Raw genomic sequence first — 23,994 nt, 5'->3', positions numbered from 1 at the left:
ATTTCAAATTTTTTTTAGTGGCATCTGTTGTCAAGTTCAATAAATTAGTTCACAGTTGGAGTTCTCGGCCCGAGGCTAGTTTGCAAAAACAAACAACAGGGCTAGGAATGGCAAGGAAAACAAGAATGAGGCAGCTGTGTTAAATTGCATTATCCAGCATTCTTGAATCTCATTCGTCAATTTGCACAAGCCTCCAAGCGAGTCCAAAACAAGCGCACTGTCTCAGATGAGAATTATGAAGTTTTCTCTATAGGTCTCCCAGAGTAAAAGAGGGGTTTTCTGGCGTCATAGGAGGCATTTAACACGGCTAGAGTCTGCAGCACTTTTGGCACTCTTTATGGTCACAGTTCAGGAATTCCACGCGATGCTCGCCCGCGGAGCTGTACGATTCATTGCAAATTGGGCAATCGGTGGATTTGGAGCTCAGGCTGGCCATACTGTCCACACATGGTGGTCTCGAGCTATCAGATTCCTGGCTTATTCTTCTATATGTCATGCTGATCGTTCCATCTGTCGGAATTGGTTCTGGCTCGGTGCACGGAATTCCCTGTGGAATCTGTTCATTGAAATGTTCAATAAAAGAAGATGAAATCTGATCAAATCATACCACCGTTGCATCTGTGTTCAACATCACTGGACATTCGCTATTAAACTCTTTTGCTTTATCGTGAAGGTTATTTAGAGGTAACAGAATAGTTTTGTCATTCTTTCAGAATCCCCATCAGGACCATCTGCCAGTGCTTGGACATGAGCCATTACAGAAGGTGATATAAAATCAGATGTCAGGTGAGTTACCTCCAGCTTCTTTATTGCCAGATCAGCAGTCCCAAGGTCAGAGTCTCAGTGCGTCAGCGCTTTAAAAAAACTTGTCCTACTTCCAAAGTGCATGTGATTCGAAGCAACATCACAGACACTGCCTGAAGTTATAAACCTCTTGTGTTGTGCAATGCACCTGGAATATCCTCATGTAGTCTATAAAGAAACAAAAACAGTGGCATTCTATTTCCGCTGGTCTTTTTAAGGTAAAACCTCTCTGAGCTATGCAGTCCAGTTCAAATGAATATATATAAAATAGATCTGAGAGCCAAACTACGTAGTCTTGTACAGTGTATTTTAAAAATCTATGAATATTAAATCTCAGGCTAATGCAATTATGCAAATAATGTGCATAATCAGTTCTCCAGAAACACATATCATGTCTAATTTACATTTTACTGGCCTAAATGCTGTATCTGTTTGCAATGGCTCCTCCATTGTAAAGAGAAACCAAATTGTCAGTTTAAATTTCGGACACGGTTGTAATACAATATGCAATTTACTCATTTGCATTCAAGAACATCATTGCATATGCATTATCTCAGATGGTCAGGCTAATACAAACTAAAAGGCATTGACAATGCAAACAAAATAGTTAGTAACTAAAATAAAAATCTGTAATTCATAACACACACACACATACACCGATGAGCTAAAACATTATGACCACCTAACATGCCTTCGGCCCTTCTGCCTGCTGCCAAAACAACGGCGACCTGCCGAGGCATGGACTCTACAAGACCTTGAAGGTATCCTGTGGTTTCTGGCACCAATAATTTAGCAACAGATCCTTCAAGTCCTGTAGGCTGCGAGGGGAAGTCGCCGTATAATATATATTATTATATAATATATTTTAACCAGAATTTTCAGCAGCCATTACTCCAGTCATCACTGCCACATTATCCTTCAGAAATAAGTCTAATAATCTTATATAATGGCTGATTTCAAGGCTGATTTCTCACCTTTCTTAGGATCATTGAGACCCCACGAGGTGAGATCTTGCATGGAGCCCCAGTCCGAGGGAGATTGACAGTCATGTTTAGCTTCTTCCATTTTCTAATGATTGCTCCAACAGTGGACCTTTTTTCACCAAGCTGCTTGGCAATTTCCCCGTAGCCCTTTCCAGCCTTGTGGAGGTGTACAATTTTGTCTCTAGTGTCTTTGGACAGCTCTTTGGTCTTGGCCATGTTAGTAGTTGGATTCCTACTGATTGTATGGGGTGGACAGGTGTCTTTATGCAGCTAACGACCTCAAACAGGTGCATCTAATTTAGGAAAATAAATGGAGTGGAGGTGGACATTTTAAAGGCAGACTAACAGGTCTTTGAGGGTCAGAATTCTAGCTGATAGACAGGTGTTCAAATACTTATTTGCAGCTGTATCATACAAATAAATAGTTTAAAAAAAATCATATATTGTGATTGACCTAATCATAGATTGTCTCTCACAGTGCACATGCACCTACGATGACAATTTCAGACCCCTCCATGATTTCCAAGTGGGAGAACTTGCAAAATAGCAGGGTGTTCAAATACTTATTTTCCTCAATGTATATATATATATGTTGTATGTATTTAATTTTCCTTAGAACCAAACAATGGTGATTTCATAAAAAACAAAAACTAAATTTGTGTCTAAAAGAATCATTATTCAATCATAGATCATCTCATTCAGAGTCCCTAGAGGCTGTCACTGCAAGGTCTGTCATAATTTTCCAGAATTTCACAGAAAGGCTCAGCAAATGATCAGTCTGTACAGCCATGCATGCTCTTTAAACACAGGCCCACAAGACACTGCATGCACGACAGGAGATGAGCTGTTCAGAAGGCTTAATTGACCAGGCCGAAACATCTGCATACCAGCACATGTTTAGGGCAGTAACCCAGAATGATGATCGCTCCATCTAGATGACAATCAGGATGTATTAACAGGGCAAGACCATATGGTGCATGTCATAGACACATCCTGTCTGTCAGCATGGTCAAACATATTCATTAATGCCACTTAGTGTTATGAGACAGACAGTGGATGGAATCAGTCCCTTTTGAGTGGATAACCATTATTGATGGTAATTGATAGCAACATGTCCGGTAATTGCACTACCTACTTGGCAGCTATTTGGTAGACACTAATTTCCACAGTGTGTTTTGGTCTATTGGATAATGGCAGGTGCCTTTAGTTATCTGTCTGTCTGTCTGTCTGAATGATATATGATATAGATCACATAATGGTAAGCTCATTCAATAAAAACCTTTCTATTTGTATGTTATTCTAAAATTAAAATTATAAAAAATTAAGTGTATGTATATAATTATAGTATATATGAAGAGTTCAGATGCAAAAGCCTCTAAGTGCCATCTGAAATTTGCTTCCAGAATGATCATTTTTATCAAGCTTGTATATTTATGTTCAATAATTTCACTTAAATGGCAATGCAAATTACCTATTAATTGTCATTTAAGTGAAATTACTTAACTTAAATATACAAGCTTGATAAAAATGATCATTCTAGAAGAAAATTTCAGATGGCACTTAGAGGCTTTTGCATCTGAACTCTTCATATACACTCACCTAAAGGATTATTAGGAACACCTGTTCAATTTCTCATTAATGCAATTATCTAATCAACCAATCACATGGCAGTTGCTTCAATGCATTTAGGGGTGTGGTCCTGGTCAAGACAATCTCCTGAACTCCAAACTGAATGTCAGAATGGGAAAGAAAGGTGATTTAAGCAATTTTGAGCGTGGCATGGTTGTTGGTGCCAGACGGGCCGGTCTGAGCATTTCACAATCTGCTCAGTTACTGGGATTTTCACACACAACCATTTCTAGGGTTTACAAAGAATGGTGTGAAAAGGGAAAAACATCCAGTATGCGGCAGTCCTGTGGGCGAAAATGCCTTGTTGATGCTAGAGGTCAGAGGAGAATGGGCCGACTGATTCAAGCTGATAGAAGAGCAACTTTGACTGAAATAACCACTCGTTACAACCGAGGTATGCAGCAAAGCATTTGTGAAGCCACAACATGCACAACCTTGAGGCGGAAGGGCTACAACAGCAGAAGACCCCACCGGGTACCACTCATCTCCACTACAAATAGGAAAAAGAGGCTACAATTTGCACGAGCTCACCAAAATTGGACAGTTGAAGACTGGAAAAATGTTGCCTGGTCTGATGAGTCTCGATTTCTGTTGAGACATTCAGATGGTAGAGTCAGAATTTGGCGTAAACAGAATGAGAACATGGATCCATCATGCCTTGTTACCACTGTGCAGGCTGGTGGTGGTGGTGTAATGGTGTGGGGGATGTTTTCTTGGCACACTTTAGGCCCCTTAGTGCCAATTGGGCATCGTTTAAATGCCACGGCCTACCTGAGCATTGTTTCTGACCATGTCCATCCCTTTATGACCACCACGTTCCCATCCTCTGATGGCTACTTCCAACAGGATAATGCACCATGTCACAAAGCTCGAATCATTTCAAATTGGTTTTTTGAACATGACAATGAGTTCACTGTACATATATATATATATATATATATATATATATATGTGTGTTTAATTTTCCTTAGAACCAAACAATGGTGATTTCATAAAAAACAAAAACTAAATTTGTGTCTTAAAGAATCATTACTCAATCATAGATCATCTCATTCAGAGTCCCTAGAGGCTGTCACTGCAGGGTATGTCATAATTTTCCAGAATTTCACAGAAAGTCTCAGCAAATGATCAGTCTGTACAGCCATGCATGCTCTTTAAACACAGGCCCACAAGACACTGCATGCACGACAGGAGATGAGCTGTTCAGAAGGCTTAATTGACCAGGCCGAATCATCTGCATACCAGCACATGTTTAGGGCAGTAACCCAGAATGATGATCGCTCCATCTAGATGACAATCAGGATGTATTAACAGGGCAAGACCATATGGTGCATGTCATAGACACATCCTGTCTATCAGCGTGGTCAAACATATTCATTAATGCCACTTAGTGTTATGAGACAGACAGTGGATGTGGAATCAGATGAACTGCACTGAAACTGCACTGCCGCTATGTCCCTTTTGAGTGGATAACCATTATTGATGGTAATTGATAGCAACATGTCCGGTAATTGCACTACCTACTTGGCAGCTATTTGGTAGACACTAATTTCCACAGTGTGTTTTGGTCTATTGGATAATGGCAGGCGCCTTTAGTAACAAGCTTGGAGAATAAACAACTAATTACGATGAAACTTGAAACCTGAAGAAGTGCTTTCAGCCAAGACCTGTCACAGTAAACAAATCAAAGCTCAATAAAATATTAAGCTTTCGTTGAATATCATCTATCTATCTATCTGTATGATATATGATATAGATCACATAATGGTAAGCTCATTCAATAAAAACCTTTCTATTTTTATGTTATTCTAAAATGAAAATTATAAAGAATTATGTATATAATTATAGTATATAAATAATATATATATATATATATTATATAAATATATATACAATTATATTTATATTATAATTATATATTTATTTCCTACAGAATGATTCCTTAGAATAAGGCCCGTTCACAAGAACGATAACTATAAAGATAACTGTAATGATAACTATATTAGCATCTACATTAGTAGATAATTTTGTTCTGTTTATTCCAAGTGTGTGCTGCAGTTATGGGACGAGTTATGTGCCAAAGTTTAATACGAAACAGTTGTATCTACGTATCTGGGGGCAGAACAACACTCATGCATTATTCAAGGTACATCTAAGAGAACTTCTGGGAACTTCCTTTTGCATCCATGTTCACAGTGTGCACAGGTTTGTGTACAAGACCTGACAAAGACAAAGGCAATTCTGGGTTATCCAATCCCAAGACTGCAGTAGCTGTAGTGTGTAATTCTGCAATCAGGAAGTTTAGGAGCACAGTAGATAGAAATACACAACTATTATTTACTGACAGATGATTGTCTGAGGCACTTCAACAAGGAGGAAAGGTCCTTTCGATGGAAAACAAGTTACCTATTTTTACACAACACACTTGAACAGACATATTTATAAGCTCATACTTCTAAGATATGGAATACAAAAATAAAAGTATAATATCCAGACTTGTAATATCCAGACTTGTAATATCCAAACGCACGTGCACTTTTATTATGCATTTACTTTATTATTGTCTTTGTACATGTTGTTTGTTTAAACAATGTTTTGTTAAAAAAAAACTGCAAAAGAAATGCATAATTATATTTTTTGCATAATGATTTTTATTTTATATTTTAAATATCAACAAAATGTCAGCTTCGGTTAAAAAAATATTGGTATTATTGGCATTTTAGCAACCCATTTGGGTTGAAGCATAGTTCATGTTCAGAAGTCCAGAGTGTCGTGCTGGTAACGCAGTTGAGGGCTGTTCTCGCTGTAGAACTGACTGAACCAGCGTCTGTGTTTCTGAATAGCAGAGTCTTCTTTCACAAGCATAGGTTTGGAGATGTACGTCTTGTTGTTCCAGATCATCACATCTCGTTCGAACTGTAACAGCAAAACCACGAGTTGAGACTATTATTTTATATTATATATATATATATATACACTGCCCGGCCAAAAATAAATAAATAAATAAATGTTGTGAAAAGAGGTGCATCAATTTTTGGTCAAGATCTTGTATTGACAATGCAAGAGTCCAGCACTCTGTAAAGTCTCCTCCAGCACATCCCAAAGACTTTCAATGAATTTCAGTTCTGGACTCAGAGGTGCCAACTCATGTGTGAAAATGATTCTTCATGCTTTTTCCCAAACATTATTTCACAATCTGAGCCTGATGAAGCTTGACATTGTCATCCTGGAATATGGCCGTGATATCTCTTCCTACATGCATGTTTAAGTAATGAAAAGCTACACACTCCAACAATTAGGGTTAGAAGAACTGTTGCCAAACATATTAGATGCTAGAAACATAATAATCACTGCAATAGTCATCCAATCATAGACTCGTAAGCATTTGCCTAATCCAAATAGCAACTTTATTTTTGGCCAGGCAGTGTATGTATATTAAAATAAATGCTGTTTCATTTGAACTTTATATTGATCAAAGAATCCTGAAAAATAAATGACGGTTTTCACAATTATTCACAACTAAACATATTAGACAGCACAACTGTTTTCAACATTTATAATAATAAGATATGTTTCTTGAGCAACAAATCAGCATATTAGGAAGATTTCTAAAGGATCATGTGACACTGAAGACTGGAGTAATGATGCTGAAAACTTTATCATAGGAATAAATTATATTTCAAAATACATTAGAATAGAAAAGTTAAATTACATTAAATTGTAATAATATTTCATAATATTACTGTTTTATCTCAAAAGTATAACAAATAAATGCAGCCTTGGTGAGCAGAAGAGTAAAAAATAAAATAAAAAATAATTATTTATATATATATATATATATATATATATATATATATATATATATATATATATATATATATATATATATATATATATATATATATATATATATATATATAAAAAAACAAACCAAACTTTTGAGAGGCAGTAAATGAGTGAGAAACTTTTCAGAATACAACATGTGACAATGTTGTCAATTAATGTAGAATACCAATTTAAAATCTGCTTTGCTGACACTTCATGTCTGTGTTACCTGGATGCACTCTGCCCGAAGAATGAACTTGGGTACCAGGGGAGGGATGCTGTTCTGGTAGAAGATAGTGTGTGAAACACACTGCAGTAACGGCTCGACTGGGGTAACGCAGTGCATGATCACACCCCGACCCAAGAAACTGTGTTCAAAGAGCAGGAAAACCACACCTGGACCCACCTGCAAACATCAAATATATCATTCATATCACCAGGGAGAAAAATTACTGTTATCTATGCCGCACACTGCGTCAGACCAGATCAAATTGATTAATTCTCATAAATCATAACAAAATCTTCCCTAATACAGACAGATTTTGCTTCTCACGCCTATAGCACTTTCCACCCTCAAGGATTCAGAGTCTTTTTAACTTCAACCCTAAAGTGAAGATCCAAGAACAGCCTTGAATTACAACTGTTTTCACACATGCCATCAGGATTATTCACCGTCACTATGGCGACGAGACCTTTCCTTTTCAGACAACGCAAAAAGAAAAATGTTGCACAACTGACCATGAAGGAAAATGGCATTGAGACTTGGACTGCTACATAGACACGAAAACAAACAAAAAATAGTTGATTACACTTTACTATAGGCTTCTATACTTTAACATTAGTTCATGCGCCAAATTTGCAATAACAATATATTTAGAGCATTAATTAACTTTGGTTAATGTTAATGTTGATTTACATTACCATTAGCTAAGGTAATACGAACAAACATATTAACAATGAAAAATAATATATTAATAACTTAACAAATAAAATAATAAATATAATTAAATAATAAATTAATATACATCTGTTTAATAAATATCTAACCTTAGATAATGTATAAAAATTAATTAGTAAGTGTAACAGTTTTTGTGAATTAAATTTTAAAAAACATCTGTGAAATGTCAGAATAGCTTAGTATGTTTTGCAGCACAGAATCTGAATTATTTAACCCATAATACGTGATTCATGAAGAAAATAATCTGCATTGAGTGCACTGTACAACAAAAGCATCTCATTTGTAAACCTGACACATCCCACAGAAATGAACAGCATCGAGCACACACACACACACACACACATTTAATTTCCATAAAAGCATGCTCTGTATGCTCTCGCCTCAATGTTTAAGATGCAGTGAACTACCCTCAGAACACAGAGATCAAGACACTGCTGTTGTGTTCAAGATCATCCATGACTTTCTCTCCATTCTTCTAATCAGTCAGTCTCCAGGCGTTTCTCTCAGTCTGCACAGCTCACACACGCCCTCTAGATGACAATTCAGTCATTACCTGTCTGGCCTTGACGTCCAAATCAAGAAGAGGCCAGTGGCGCCCGAACACAGTGAGAGCGTGTTTCACCAACATCTGCGAGCAGTGCTTGTTCGGCTCGGGCTCGGCTTTCCACTCCACCTGGAAAATACACAAATCAAGACATAAAGGTTTGGAAAAACATGAGGGCGAGTAAATAATGTTCACCCAAAAATAGTGTTTACTCGCCCTCAAGATGTTCCAAACCTGTATGAGTATCTTTCTTCTGCCAAACACAAAAGAAGATATTTTGAAGAATATGGGTAACCAGACAGTTGACGGTAGCCATATTTTTTTCCCCCCATACTATGGAAGTCAATAGCTAGTTACCGACATTCTTCAAAACATCTTCTTTTGTGTTGAACAGAAAGAAGAAACTCATACAGGTTTGGAACAACTTGAGGGTGAGTAAATAATGACAGAATTTTAATTTATGGGTGAACTATCCCTTTAAGATTAAATGGAAAACAGGATTCAATTAGAAATGGCTTTTTAAATAAAAATGGTCCAGTCCACTCAGACATTTTTTTCACACGCAAAGCCAATCTTAACATAATTAACATATTTTTTCTTAAAGGTACAGTGACAAAACTGTTCATTAAATTTGGACAGTTATTGATAAAAGACATATTGAACAGCATTATACATAGTATTATATAAATAAAATGCAAAAAAAGTGTAGTTATAAGGCTCCTTTAACCAAGTAGCAAACTCAACACACATAGACACAAGGAAGTGGTTTTTTTTTTTACAGAAGAGTGGAGCTTACAAGATATTCTATATTTTTATGGTTTTACGATAGTGTTATCCATTTTAACTCAACCACGTACCCGACTTTTCCATTGCATAATGAGATAAAAACTTTTGACCAGGGTTTTTTATCATAAACTAAACAAAAACTAAAACCATAAAAAATTAATTACTTGAAACAAGTTGCCAAAGCAACATTTCTCATTTTCATTTAGTTTAACTTGAAGTACTAAAATACCTAAAACTAAATAAAATAAAACTGTATTAAAAACAATTAGAAGATCTAATTAGAAATATTAACACAACTGATAATAGTATTTCAGTTATGCTAAAATAATACTGCTGTTGATAGTCTATGTGAGGAATCAAACCTTCCAGTCATGCCGTATAAACTCCCAGGTCTTGCTGTTAGTATAGCGCAGATCAGCTCCACTCACGATACCTGGAGTGTGCAAATGAGCCAAGTGTGCGATGTCCGCAGCGTTCTCTGGAATCTCCTGAAAAAAGACAGAACCAAAAGTGACTGTTAGATACAAACACTATATTTACACACGAGATGGATTACTTAAGCTGTCTCACCTCAATGTGTGCATTAATGAAGTGTTCGGTACGACCGCGGTAAACCCATTCCCCGCGGGTGATCTCGCTCTGTTCTGGCACTCTCCAGCTGGGCTCGAGCCCATCACAGTGAAACCACACCAGAACCAGCCCGTTGATCTCACGGCTGGGCCAACACCGCACCTTCGCAAACTCGGGCACTAAAAACAATCCAAACAAATGTCAAATACATTTTTAGGCTCAGTATTTTTAAAGAAATTTATACTTTTACTGAGCAAGGATGCATTTCTGTCATGACAACTCTCGTTGTGTTTGGCATGGTAATTGATATGACATTGTTGATATGTTTGGTCTTGGCGGAATAGTTGCTGCTGTTGGTTATTGCTAGTTCTACTACCAATACATACACAACATGCTGCAGTGAGCAAGTAAAACATGCTGCTGCTGTACAATATAGCATACATGAATTAATCGTAGCAGATCTATACAGGGGGAGCTGGGGAAGGTGGAGGATTTCTGAATGAAACCCTCTAGATCTGAAATGCTGAACTAGTTGAGCAGCAAGCTTATTGGCTACTGATACAGCAGGAACCAATCAGCTGTGCCCTATAGACCCCTTTTCAGTTAGTAAACATGGTGACATTTTTTTGTGGGCGGAGCTTAGGTGGAGGCTGAACGATTCCTCTGACCACTTCACTAACGCTAGTTAGCAAGTTTTCTTAGCTTGTTTTTTAACAATGACTGGAGAAAATCTGATTTTATCTTAATGTGTAAGGCCACTCACTGTCCAGGACCGCGATTGTTATTTGCAAAAGTTTACTTTAACGGACGGAACCAGATTGGCTGACCCGTACACGCTCACTCAGTGGATGGACGATCTGACAGGATTACCTCCGGTTGAGTGGCCTGACTTCTATACCTACCTGATAGAGAAACCGAGCATTAAGAGAAACTGAGGGCATATAAATCTTTAGATGCATATAACTATTTGCTGAATGGTCAAGTACATGACTTGTGTGGTACGATCCGAAGTTCTGCCTAGCCAGCGCCAAGGCCAAAAGACAACCATGTAAAGAGTGATATTACAGTGCGATTTTAATGATGTGATTATTTTCTAGAAATAAAACTTCCAGATACAGCTTTTTTTTAACTTTATGTATTTGATTATTCTTTCTTACCAGGTTCTTCAAAAAGTCTAGTCACAATCAATCCACAACAATGTATACAATCATAGATGATTCACAAATAATCACAATACTTTAGAAAACATTATGCGACAAAATTTCTAATTGGAGTCTGTACTCTGTCGATTCTGGCACCCAGCAGCACAACAAGATGACATTTTAAGCTCCTTATTTATCCCAAATCTGTGCTGGTTTATATTGGCTGCCTCCAGTTTTCCCTTTGTTTTGCCTCCAGCTAACGCTGTGACGTAATTGTGACGTCGGTGCAAAAAGGGTCTATAGAGAATGATGTGATTGCAGGCAGATTTCTCGAATGAGTTAAGACCCCCTGTGGTGAAACGTTTTTTTAATGTTGTTTATACGTCTATGTGCAGTTTTTAATATGCTTTAAGACAAACCATGTGCAAATTCATCAGTCAACACCATTGAGTATTTTCTCCTTAAAACTGCAGAGAAGTAAAGACAGTCTCAAAAACACATTTTGAAATCGCCTGTGCTTCTTGCGTCACAAACTACCTTGTAACCAATTGCGTATGTGCCGGCGGGCTCTAGCATATCATTAACTGCTGTGTCAAGCAGGGTAGTCTTGAGAGAAGCCAGATTATCCTGGTATATTTTTCTGTTGATATGAAAAACCAGGTACATTTAGCTATATAGAGGGTGAATTATGTATTTGATGTATATTACCATGCTATGATGAACTATATGCCTTTCTCCACTGACTTTCTATGATGTTAAAAGCGTTTCTAAGGATGCTGATTTTCAGAAGGCCGCTGTCTGACTCTAAGAGAGCGAGCAGGAACATGGTTTGTGTAACATTAGCAACACATTATTAGCTGTTTGATAACATAGTCAAGCCAAAGGCTAATCATATTAATTACCGTTATGTGTCTGGCATTGTAGACAGTGATACATAAAACGCATTATGATACATCGACTTGTAGACAAGCTTGTATAATGCACTCTTCCACTTACATATATGGCTAAATTAAACCAGTATTTCCACTTGCCACTGTGCAGTGTTTACAAAGTGGATCAGGAAGTGTGAGTGAGTAGAGGCGGGGATTATCTGCATAATTAAGAACCCGATTAAACTAAATAAAGCAAGGGTGTAGAGTTCCATTCAAGCTATTTTAAGGCATGAAGAAAAAATGGAAAATGGAATTTTCAATGAAAAAAACTTCTAAATATGCTTCATTTTGGTGATCAAAGATGAATTTTAAGGGATACATTTATTGACTACAGGGGGACTTTAAGGACCAATCAGCCTGCGTGATTCACGACTGAACTTTGTATGAAATCGATCAAAAGTGACAGTAAAGACATTTATAATGTTACAATTTTTTTTAATTTAAAATAAAAGCTTTTGAACTTTCTATTCATCAAAGAATCTTGAAAAAAAGTATTTCAGTTTCCACAAAAATATTAAGCAGCACAACTGTTTTCAACAAAAATAATAACATCAAATATTTCTTGAACAGCAAATCAGCATATTAGAATGATTTCTGAAGGATCATGTGACTCTGAAGACTGGGGTAATGATGCTGAAAATTCAGCTTTGTCATCACAGGAATAAAATACATTTTAAAATAGAGAAAATAGAAAAACTTTATTTTAAAATTGTAATAACATTTTACTAAAATTCTGTTTTTACTGTATTTAAAAAAAGAAGAACAACTTGTACGTATCATTTGCACTTATACACAAAGTTATATGCAACAAAAAACGATACAGTCATCAAATCACGAACATAAAAAAACACGTCTTAAAAATGTCTTAATTTCTTTTCGGATCTCTTACCTTTATCTGCATATGGAATCTTGACACATTTCCCATCGACCCCACGGAACTGCCACCCGTGGAAGGGGCATTCAATGCAGCCCCCTACCACTCGCCCCCCCACAGCCAGGTTGGCCCCTAAGTGGGGACAGTAAGCATCCACCACATAGGCTTTGCCATCCTGCCCACGGAACACCGCCACCTGCTGTCCTGTAGAAAAATACAACTAAATGTCATTTCATTTTGCTTTAACAGTAAAAATAGTATTGTATGCCGCAATTGGTTACAATAAATTGAAGGGGAAGTTTTGGTCTTTAACAAAAAAGAATGAAGAGACTTCTTTAGGTAAAAGGCGCAGTAAGCGATTTCTGAGAATCATTGTTGAACACAGTTTATATTTAAAATACAACCATAACAAACACACCCCTGCCTTCATTGCTCCGCCCCCAAAATGCACGAACACACAAAGCAAGAGCGGATGTCTCTTTATCATAGCTTGTACAAACTCTTGCTTGTATGTTCATTTTTTGTTCTTCCTTGTCATCAAAAACCAATGTTACTCACATATGGAGCAAAAACAATGCATCCTCCGCGTCTGTTTTCAGGCCTTCCCGTTTAGGACTCTCCAGCGCTGGGAAGCTTTTCTAATATTAACACGGGTTCAAGCCCTTGCCTGATCATAACCCTTCTTTTTCCAGTGATATTCCCCTGACCATTTCTCTTTTGTAATGTCTTTTAGCCATCTATCTTTCAAAAAGTTTTTCTTCAAATCTCCCTCTAGCTCACTCTATGTCCTACACATCATGAGTGGACACACCCCTTATTGCTGATTGGCTGGAAGTTGTTGTGGTGCTCAGTTTGATCCACTTTCAACAGCGTTTTTCAGAAATCGCTTACTGCACTTTTAACTGGGTAACTGGCAACTGCCACAGACTGTCATTCTGATTAATTTTCTTTTAGAAAGGGCCTGGCCTGCTTCTTTATGCCCAAAATGCCAAACATAGAGCGAGGATGAGGTTTGAAGTATAATAATAACTACCCAGAATAATTGACATTTCATGTCACATCAATGAGCATGTGTGACACTGGTCTGGATTTTGCTAATACGTCTCAGCCTATATCATGAGCTAAATGGAAAAGTTAATGATTAATTAAAAACAAACAGTAAAGTGTGTCAGTTAATAATTAGGTCTATTGTTTTTTCTGCCAAGCTGCAGATTTATATAACCAGGAATAGGCGTAGCAACATTCAAGATTGTAAAATCCAGGGGACGGTTGCACCAGCTGTGAGTAAGTTACAAATTAGCCTAGGGTAAACGTACCTATTAAGCTCAAGTACCCATTAAGCACACTACCATCTTGGAGCTCAGATTATAAAAAGAAACAGCAATGTATTATCCTATTTGATGTATTAACCAATTGATGTGTTTGTTACTATATACCTCCTGTAATTTTAAACCAATCAGACCATTACACACTGAGATATGTGTGTCCATGTGTTCACACTGTCTGGCGGCTATTTTCAAAGCTGTCTGAAAACTTTCACCAGAAGAGGAGCCCCTCAGATGTTCATTTTTTATATGTTTAAACATTTATTTTGAAGAAGTACATCTTCTTATTGCAAAATTAAGAGATTAATGTTTAGACTTTTGAATATTATAACCTGGAACCTGGATGTGGGAAATAATTACAGTTAGATCTAAAAGATAGTTTTAGCAACATAGCCCAGATGCTACAAACATAGCTAGCTTACTAGCTGTATAAGATTGTGTGCTACATTAATATATTACTTCACAGGAATTAATGGCTTGTACTTTTAAATCCATAATATTATAATTTTACATTTTATTGATAGTCTGTGGTTTTAAACTGCTGTAATTTTTAAAGAATTCATATTATTGTTAGGTGAGCTTAAAGGGTGCACTACTATGACAATCACACAGCTTCAGTGTGACATCAATTAGAAAAAGCATAATTTCATAGATATTGTCTTTAATAGTTGTTCATATTAAAATTGGTATAAACTTAATACATTACCTAGATTATTAATTTAGCTAAATATTTTCCTTTAAATTTTAATTTAATATTTATTAATTAAAAAATGTTTTTGCTCCAATTAAGCACAGTGTGTGCTCCCTTTAAGCTCACCCACATTAAACGTCTATGTAAATACTTAATAATCAGAATTTAAATATTAACTGATGGTTGTCACTATGTTAATCTTCAAAAAAATGATTAATAAACTTATTTTCACAGTCTTAAGATGACAAAAGCTAGACGAAACTATAGTGTATGCCCAAAGATGAAAGAGGCATGTCATACAAAGAAGGAGCCATCAGAAACCTGTCGTATCTGTCCAAGAAGTTTGGAGTAGACAGGAAAGCTCTGACCCAGAGAGTTAAAGGGATACTCCACTTTTTTTGGAAATAAGCTCATTTTACAACTCCCCCAGAGTTAAACAGTTGAGTTTTACCGTTTTCGAATCCATTCAGCCGATCTCCGGGTCTGGCGGTACCACTTTTAGCATAGCTTAGCATAATGAATTGAACCGGACAAGACCATTAGCATCTCTCTCAAAAAAATGACCAAAGAGTTTCGATATTTTTCCTATTTAAAACTTGACTCTTCTGTAGTTACATCGTGTACTAAGACGGACGGAAAATGAAAAGGTGCGATTTTGAGAGTATAGTTCCTAGCCATATCAGCCTAGAAAATTGAAACTTTACATTTTCTGTCGGTCTTATTACACGATGTAACTACAGAAGTGTCGAGTTTTAAATAGGAAAAATATCGAAACTCTTTGGTCATTTTTTTGAGAGAGATGCTAATGGTCTTGTCCGATTCAATGATCTATGCTAAGCTATGCTAAAAGTGGTACCGCCAGACCCGGAGATCGGCTGAATGGATTCGAAAACGGTAAAACTCAACTGTTTAACTCTGGGGGAGTTGTAAAATGAGCCTATTTCCAAAAAAAGTGGAGTATCCCTTTAAGGAGCACATTGGTTTGTTTTGTTATTTGATTTTTTAATATGGGTTACATAGCTGAACGTGGACTAGTCTAGATGTTGCAATGAGTTTGAATGACACGTCACTATGAATAGGATAGGCTACCTGATCAAATTAAATGCCTTGTTGCTTGATTTTAGTGTTCTGTTTTTTTGTGATTGACTCTGTACCTTCAAATAAAACTTTTTTCAATTATTCCTTAAAAAGGTTGTTTAAAATAAACAAGAATTTTTAATAAAACTTGTTGTGAGCTTATTGGGAACAGGGGTGTGCTTAAAGGGTACAAAACGTACCCATTAAGCACAGCCAGACTTTTTATATTTAATGATGTACATCTTAATTGAAATACTTTTGTCATTTAAAATAAAATGAAATATTATAGTGTGAGAGATTAATATTTTATTTTAAAATAACTTCTTGTACTAAAACCAATATCTTGTGCACTAAAAATGTCTCAATGTAGATTTTGGTGAGCTTAATAGGTACGTTTACCCTATATTTGACATAAAAGGGCACTAAGTTACAACTTTCGTACTACTACTAAATATTTTTGCGTTGCACAATTAAACTTAGTTGAAGCGTAACAATTAAACTTAGTTAAAGAGTACGTATAAACTAAATATTTAAGGATGCCTCTGATCAGGAGTAATGGTTGGAATAAAATAGCAGACTGAACTGCATCAATAAACTCTTTTACCTGACAGACTTTAATTCTTTATAGACATATATAATAATGCTGACACTTACACTCGCTTACATTTTAAGAGAGAGAACATTATGTGAGCAGATTACTTGCGGCTCATCGACACGAACCCGTCCTAACAGCGCAAGCTGTGTGTGTCTGTCCCATCGGTCTGTGTCGTGCATGTCAAATAAAATCAGTCATAATCAATAAATGTAATTTCTTATGTTTTTTTTTTGTATCAGTACTTATTTATTTATCCTTATTCATTTTGTTTCAAATACAGTTTCTGAATGTTATTTACATATAAAAACATTTAGATAGCACACGTATGTCTTCAAGATGTCTGTTAAAGATCACTTCATCTGGAAAGCATCTGCTGTTTACTAACATCTGATAGACGTCTTTAAGATGTCAGTTTTACATACATTCTAAATCATAACATCTTAAAGACATTTTCTAAACGTCTATTTGACATCTGACAGGAAATGTCCTATAGACGTATTGCAGATGAGCAAACACTCTAACATACGTCTTCCAGATGTAAACATGCACATCAAATAGACGTCTCCGTGATGTACGTGTGCTATCAGGCATGATTAAGTATCGTATTTAATGGAAACGTATTTTTACCGTTTACCGTGAAAGAAGTTAGAATGAATGATAAACTGAAATTCACGGCATTTCAACACAACTTCTGCACGTATTTGAAGGCTGCTATTGGATCATCGAGGGTAAACGTCATATTATGCGACTACGTATTACTTTACGGAGAGCTTACGACTTACTAGCTACATTCTGCCTTAAAGGAGAACTCCGGTCAATTTTAACATTGAGCTCATTTTTTTGTACATTTGGAGTGCTGTCAGTACAGAGAACAACGACAAAAATCGGTGTTGCCTACACCACGTTATCCTCTTTTTAAAATTTGCACCCTGTTGACTTCAATGGTTGACCTGTTTTCGGTCGAAGGCCACAGTAGTCGATTGTCGAGTTCCCGCACGTGATCATAGGTACTAAACCTATGCGCGTGAACTCGACAATCGATTACTATGGACTTCGCCCGAAAACAGGAAGAAAATACAGGTATGAGCGCTGGCTGAATAAACATCATTTTTATTCATATCTTTCACATCTACTGCAGTCAGATTAATCCGCGTTCACCCCGAAGGAATCACTCACATGACCTGTGCACTTGTAATGACACATCAAGGATGTTAAGAGGCTAAAAGCAGGTTTAAAACTTGCCCCATTGAAATCAACAGGGTGCAAATTTTAAAAACAGGATAACACGGTGTAGGCAACACCGATTTTTGTCGTTGTTCTCTGTACTGACAGCACTCCAAATTTAGAAAAAAATTAGCTCAATGTTAAAATTGACCGGAGTTCTCCTTTAAGAACAAATGGTGCAACGGAATAAAGTACAGCGTTAGTTACAAACTAGCTAGTAGTTATAAGCCTCTAGTGTGGACTTTACGTTCTAATTTAAAAAAGAACTTACGAACTGCTAGTGCAACCCTACCTTGATTTGCACAGTCATTCTCACTCCTCAGGTCTACAGCGACAGTATCGAAAAACTCACTTTCTGTTATGCTGACCTGAGGGGTTTTATTTGCCTGCAATGCAGAGCCCCTTAAAACAAGCTCCTACACTCAGATGACAAAACTGCACAAAAGAAAAAGGCAGTGGAAACCAACAAACATTATGGCTGGTAATAGCAAATGGCAACAATAATGTGTGTGGAAACACTCTGTATCGTCCAACACAGAAAATAAAAACAACAAGAAATAGCCCAACAAGTCAATATGAAGAGGTCATAGACATTAAAATCATGTATATTATATATAGGCCGAGGGCAGTGTGTTTGAGCTGAGGCAGCATATCAGTTATCTGAAATGATTCCTATGAGACATATAGCCGATAAGTATATTATATATAGAGCAAGGGCAGTGTTTGAGCTGGGTCTGTTATCTGATATGATTCCTATGGGACATCTAGCCAATAGGCCATTTAACTAAAGTTTTATCAAATGCACATCAATATGCTGTAGCAGTTGAGCAGCAGCAATTAAATGTTGTGCCCTTTGAGATCACTAAAGAAAACCAAATTTAGCTGTGTCACTGCTGCTTTTTAGTCTGTGGGTTTGTGATAGAAGGAAAGCATCAAGAAAGCATATAACCACAGATGTCTTTAACATTTGGCAAACATGGGTCATCCTGATATCATCTTCATTTTAGCATACTTTTAAAAATTATTATGGAAATAATCTACTACTTTAAAATAATATATTTAAGCGCAAACTGAATGTTATGTTTTCAGACACTTAATTGCATGTTCTTTACAATTAAAATGAAAAAATTCTTTTTAAATGCAATTAGTTTTGACCCACTTAAGTACATCTTTATATGTAATTTCATAATTACTTCTTTGGTCTTTGGAAATATGGTTACAGTGTAGTTCCAAATGTATAGCAAGCATTTATGGAAAACTAAAATATACTTTAATTTAATTTAATTTCATTACATATATTACCTTTAAATGTAACTACAGTTATAATTAAGTATATTACATGTGTTTTAGTATGTTAGTCAATTATTAATTTGGAATTATTGCAAGCACTTTTTAGTATACACTTAAGTGTGTTAAACAGTCAGGAAAGTGAATTCTCTTTAAGAGGCTTTTTATTTCATTCATATTATATTATCAGCAAGTACAGTTTAAAAAAATACTTTTAAGACTTGACGTACACTACAAGTGCACATTTTAAAACAATGATTTAAAATGTACTTAAAAGTTCAATTAGAGTGCCTCACAGACAGTGAGGTTCAAATAAGGATTAGTTCAGTGGTCTGAAACACAATGCAGTTTCATTTACAGTATCTTTTATCTGATTTTTGCTGGTGACAGTCCAGCTTTTATAATAGTAATCAAGAGTAGAAAAGGACATCGCAGGTTTGACAGTCTCTAGGTTGCAAAAAGCACAACAGTGTTTCTTTGTATCCCAAAGACAAAACTACAAAGGTGTTTTGTTTGGTTTTCACTGAAAACCCAAAGGTCTCTGCAACATGATAGGATATCCTACAGCAATTCAGCTAAGCAACAGACACTTAAACATAACAAAAAGCCAAGCTAAGTAACAAAAGACAAAGACTTGGCAATGACAGGGCTGGACGTACAGAAGAGTTTAACTCTGGTCATGACCTGTGACGTTATAGTCTGTCACAGTGATGCACAATGAAAATGATGGAGAATTAATTTATTTTCACAGATGCTACTTCCGCAACCCTGTCTGAAGTCAATAAGAGGCCACTTTGCACTCTCATAACCCAGATCACCTCTCAGAATGTTCTTAATAACTTTGCTGATTTTCTATCAGAAAATGATGAACAAAAAATGATATTAGCTGCATATCTAATGCTTCAACATACAGTTTACAACATCCTGCCTGTGAAATATCACCCAAATAGGTTCAACTTTTGAATGTTGATTAATTATGCCATATTTATACATTTACAATATTTATTTTTAGGTTCATATTTATATGCATATATAAGGTATATTTTAGGTCCTGTGCTTGTCACCATTTCTTCAAGCTTTCCCCTTTTTATCACTTCATTTAAATAGTCCTGCATGCCGTGTGTAAAATTATTTTTAAGTACAAATGGTACATGCAGTCTCTCAATTTATGAGATCATAAAAATTACATTTCTAATAATCATACAAGAATAGCTGTTTAAAAAAGTTTTAGATGAAGTATAAGCATGTCACACTGCTTCAACTGCCAATAAATTAAGTATTTATAAATCTGCAGTGCATGGAAGGTATACAGTTTATGCATGTAATCAGATTTAATCAACATATGATCTTGTTGGAGATACTAGCACCGTGTACTATGCTGAACTGCATGGAGTGGCATAAAAATGAAACCAACCTCTCATCCACCTAGTAAAAAGATCTGACCAAAAGCTTTTTTCTCTGTGCAATAGCATGACATGGGGATACTAGGCCTATATGCGACAAAATAGCTGTATTATTGATCTCAAGGATCATGTCAGGAATCAGCATGCAAATGACTTCGTTTCTGTTCTTGAAGTGACCTGAAAACATATCTGGCTACAAAACAGTGAATGGAGAGCTATTTTAGCCCTAGTCCCCCAGCACTGGAAGGAAGACACATGAATGAAAATGTGTAGATTCTCATAGGGAAACACTGACGGTCTGAAATTCATTAATATATTTTTTAAAAGTTAGGTCTAATAAGTGTCTAACATGTATTCCTGCATATTATGGCGGGCTATTTTGACTTGTGGTCATTCCCAGGACATGATGTTTTGATATCGACAATTAAATTTTCACGAGCTAGACATTATCATTCTTGATATCAGGAATGGAATTTTTACTATACTGTAGTAGCAAAGGCAATTCTTGATATCATCAATTCATACCCTACAATTTTTTTAATGTTAAAAGGGCGCCAAAGCTATGGAAAGGTAATTACAGATAGCCAATCAAAAAATGTATTTCTTACTAGTTAAGAAATTGCAAGTAGATCAACTTTTAAAAAGCACTCCGCAAAAACGAATTTCTGTGACGCATGCGTACATTTCAACATTTACGTGTCCCGTGATGTTTAATGATGTTCTTTCCCCACGTTTTGATTTAGTAACGTTTTATATCGCTTCTGTGCAACTGTTTGTGATCTCATGACACTTTAATAGCTCCAAAAAAGATAAATAAAACTGTGGGACATTTCCAGTGAAGTGTTTTTACCTCAACTGCGATTCATTTACCATCTTTGGCGGTTGTTATACACCTACCTAGCACTGTCACACTCTTCACATCTCCCCTCTCCAGCATGTGAGAGTCTAAAACCCGGTACCAGCCGTTTGGATAAACTGGAGGTAATTCTCCAGTCTTCCGTCGCCGCCGCACCTCGTTGGCAGCCTGGGCACGAGAGCGCCCGTCCTCCGCGATGTACCCCACCTCATCCACACCGCGGAGCAGCTCCAGAGGAGCGAATAACAATCTGTACAACCAGCCCATCGCGAGGAGGAACACGCCTGCGAAGATGCAGGCTGCCGCGCGTGTAGGGGCTCCGGCTAGTCCGGTTCTCCGCCACAGTTCTGGGTATCCTCCTCCGAAGAGCGTGTCGGATGGATCTTGGACGAGCATTACGAAAATAGCGGTGAGACCGATCGCGGCCACCGCGGCCGCCTTGAACATCAGTGATGCCCGTGAATTCTCCATGACACCTGCGATGTCACACTCTGACAGTCAGTGCTCTCGATAATCCCTCCTTCCCATTTTTGTTTATATTATGCTGACCGAAAGCGGTAGGGTTTGTTTATGCATGCTTTTTCTAAATGTCACACACAGCATATGTCCGTATAGCGTCCTCAAGAGCGCCGTGGATACGGTGGGTGGGGGTGAGCGGTGGTTTCAGTTCAACCATGCGGTTTCATGTCATCTTAGCTACATTACACACCCCAATCATAGAAAAATCGGGTGGAGTTTACTGGTACTGAATATTACACATCACATGATGTGTATATCCTACTCCTTAACTGGAACAGGTTTTCTTTATGTGAAAGGTAGCCTATTGGAAACATATGTTCTATAAGTTAAATACTAAATTTTAAAACATTGCCTAAATTCGAAATTATCCAACCAAATGGGCCTCTAGAGCAGTGGTTCTCAATCCTGGTCCTGCATGGGACCCACAGCTCTGCACAGTTTGTATATCTCCCTCATTTAACACACCTGATTCAGATCATCATCTCATTAGGAAAGAGCTCTGAACTGAACTGGGTGTGTCAGATAAAGGAGACATATAAAATGTGCAGAGTTGTGGGTCCCCAGGACCAAGATTGAGAACCACTGCTCTAGAGAGCAATTGAGTATGTTGTAAAGTAAGGGATTACTGTTCATTTTTATGTAGGCTAATTGAATTACAGTTACTTATAATGTACTTGCGTTACATAATGTAAATTAAACAGTTCTACATAAATCAATATTGAATTTAAAATCTAAATTTATCGCCTAAGGTAAAAGTGAACGCTGCCTCTTTAACCCTCAATCGGTTCTTGGGGTCTATATGACCCCAATCGACTTTTCCTTGATTAAAAAAAAGGGTTCCCTTCATCTGAGTGGAATAATATTTTGTGACTTTTCCTACATTATCTATCTATACACACACAAAAAAACTGGGCTTGATTCGGTTGTTCTGAAGGTATGTAAAATTTTTTTTTACAAATCTGGTCTTCGGGGTCAATATGACCCCACATTGAAATGAATGGGAAATGTGAAAAAAAACGCAATATTTTTTCTTCATTTGTCAAAAAAAATCTATAAATCCAGCATAAATCAGAAAATTTTCACACAGAAATGAAGGCCTACTACTAGAGCATAAATGTGATGTAGAAAAGACATGCTCACTCTCACACACACAAAAACACACACAAACAAACACACACATGTCTGTGTGTACTGCCACAGCATTTTTATAGAACTGGCAAAGGAAATCAGTCACAAATGCAGAACAAAGATATAAAAGGGTAAGACCTAATTCATGCACACAAACACACACACACACACACACACACACACACACACACACACACACACACACACACACACACACACACACACACATACACACATACATATGCACACATGCATTCTCTCACTCTCTCTCTCTCTCTCTCTCTCTCTCTCTCACACACACACACACACAGAGACATATGCACACACTCTCTCTCTCTCTCTCTCTCTCTCTCTCACACATACACACACACAGGTGTGACTGTCACAGAGAGAATTAGTATCCAATTTGGCTAATGAAGCCAAATGCAGAACACGTGTGAGTGAGACCTAATGCATCCACATGCACACTCACATGCAGAGAGAGCAAGAGAGAGATGAAACAGAGATAAAAGACAACTGACCTTTTCCACTGTAAAAAGTTTACGTCTAGATGTAAGAGCTAGACCTGTGTTTTGAAAACAAAGGAATTGTTCCCACGCAAAGGCTATAAAAGAGGGTCTTTGGTGTCCTGCACACAGTTCATTCTGTGCTGGCAGTATGACAAAGCGCTACACTCTCCTCGAGACACTGGACTGCTTGCTGGATTCCAGCGAAACTGAAGATACCCTGGAAGACTCTTAGCCAGAAGACTCTGAGCCAGAAGACTCTGAGCCAGAAGACCCTGAGCCCCCTGAAGACAACACAGGGTTGGAAGATTACCAGGAATCAGATGATGACTGTGA

The 23,994-nt window shown here is 37.0% G+C and overlaps 1 protein-coding gene across 1 annotated transcript; it reads right to left on the bottom strand.

Annotated features, from left to right (window-relative positions):
• Positions 1-5,932: 5,932 nt before the first annotated feature.
• LOC308706328 (cholesterol 7-desaturase nvd) lies at positions 5,933-22,441 on the bottom strand. Its single transcript, XM_081391926.1, has 7 exons — positions 21,547-22,441; positions 13,063-13,251; positions 10,100-10,278; positions 9,892-10,017; positions 8,753-8,872; positions 7,471-7,647; positions 5,933-6,332 (listed from the first exon to the last, which is right to left on the bottom strand). The coding sequence occupies exons 1-7, from the start codon at positions 21,974-21,976 to the stop codon at positions 6,171-6,173; spliced, it is 1,383 nt and encodes a 460-aa protein (XP_081248052.1). The 5' UTR covers positions 21,977-22,441; the 3' UTR covers positions 5,933-6,170.
• Between the last annotated feature and the right edge of the window lie 1,553 nt (positions 22,442-23,994).

This window comes from Scardinius erythrophthalmus (assembly GCF_964197995.2).
Source record: "Scardinius erythrophthalmus genome assembly, chromosome: 17".
In the NCBI taxonomy this organism is placed as follows: Eukaryota; Metazoa; Chordata; class Actinopteri; order Cypriniformes; family Leuciscidae; genus Scardinius; species Scardinius erythrophthalmus.
This window is presented reverse-complemented; position numbering and strand designations above follow the sequence as displayed.

Bases quoted from the DNA above. Each gene is read 5' to 3' on its own strand.
- LOC308706328 (XM_081391926.1), bottom strand. From the start codon at position 21,976: ATGGAGAATTCACGGGCATCACTGATGTTCAAGGCGGCCGCGGTGGCC. The intron at 8,873-9,891 runs GTTTGATTCCTC...TGTATTTTCCAG, and splicing joins TTATACGGCATGACTGGAAG to GTGGAGTGGAAAGCCGAGCC. The intron at 6,333-7,470 runs GTAACACAGACA...TTGCTGTTACAG, and splicing joins TTCGGGCAGAGTGCATCCAG to TTCGAACGAGATGTGATGAT.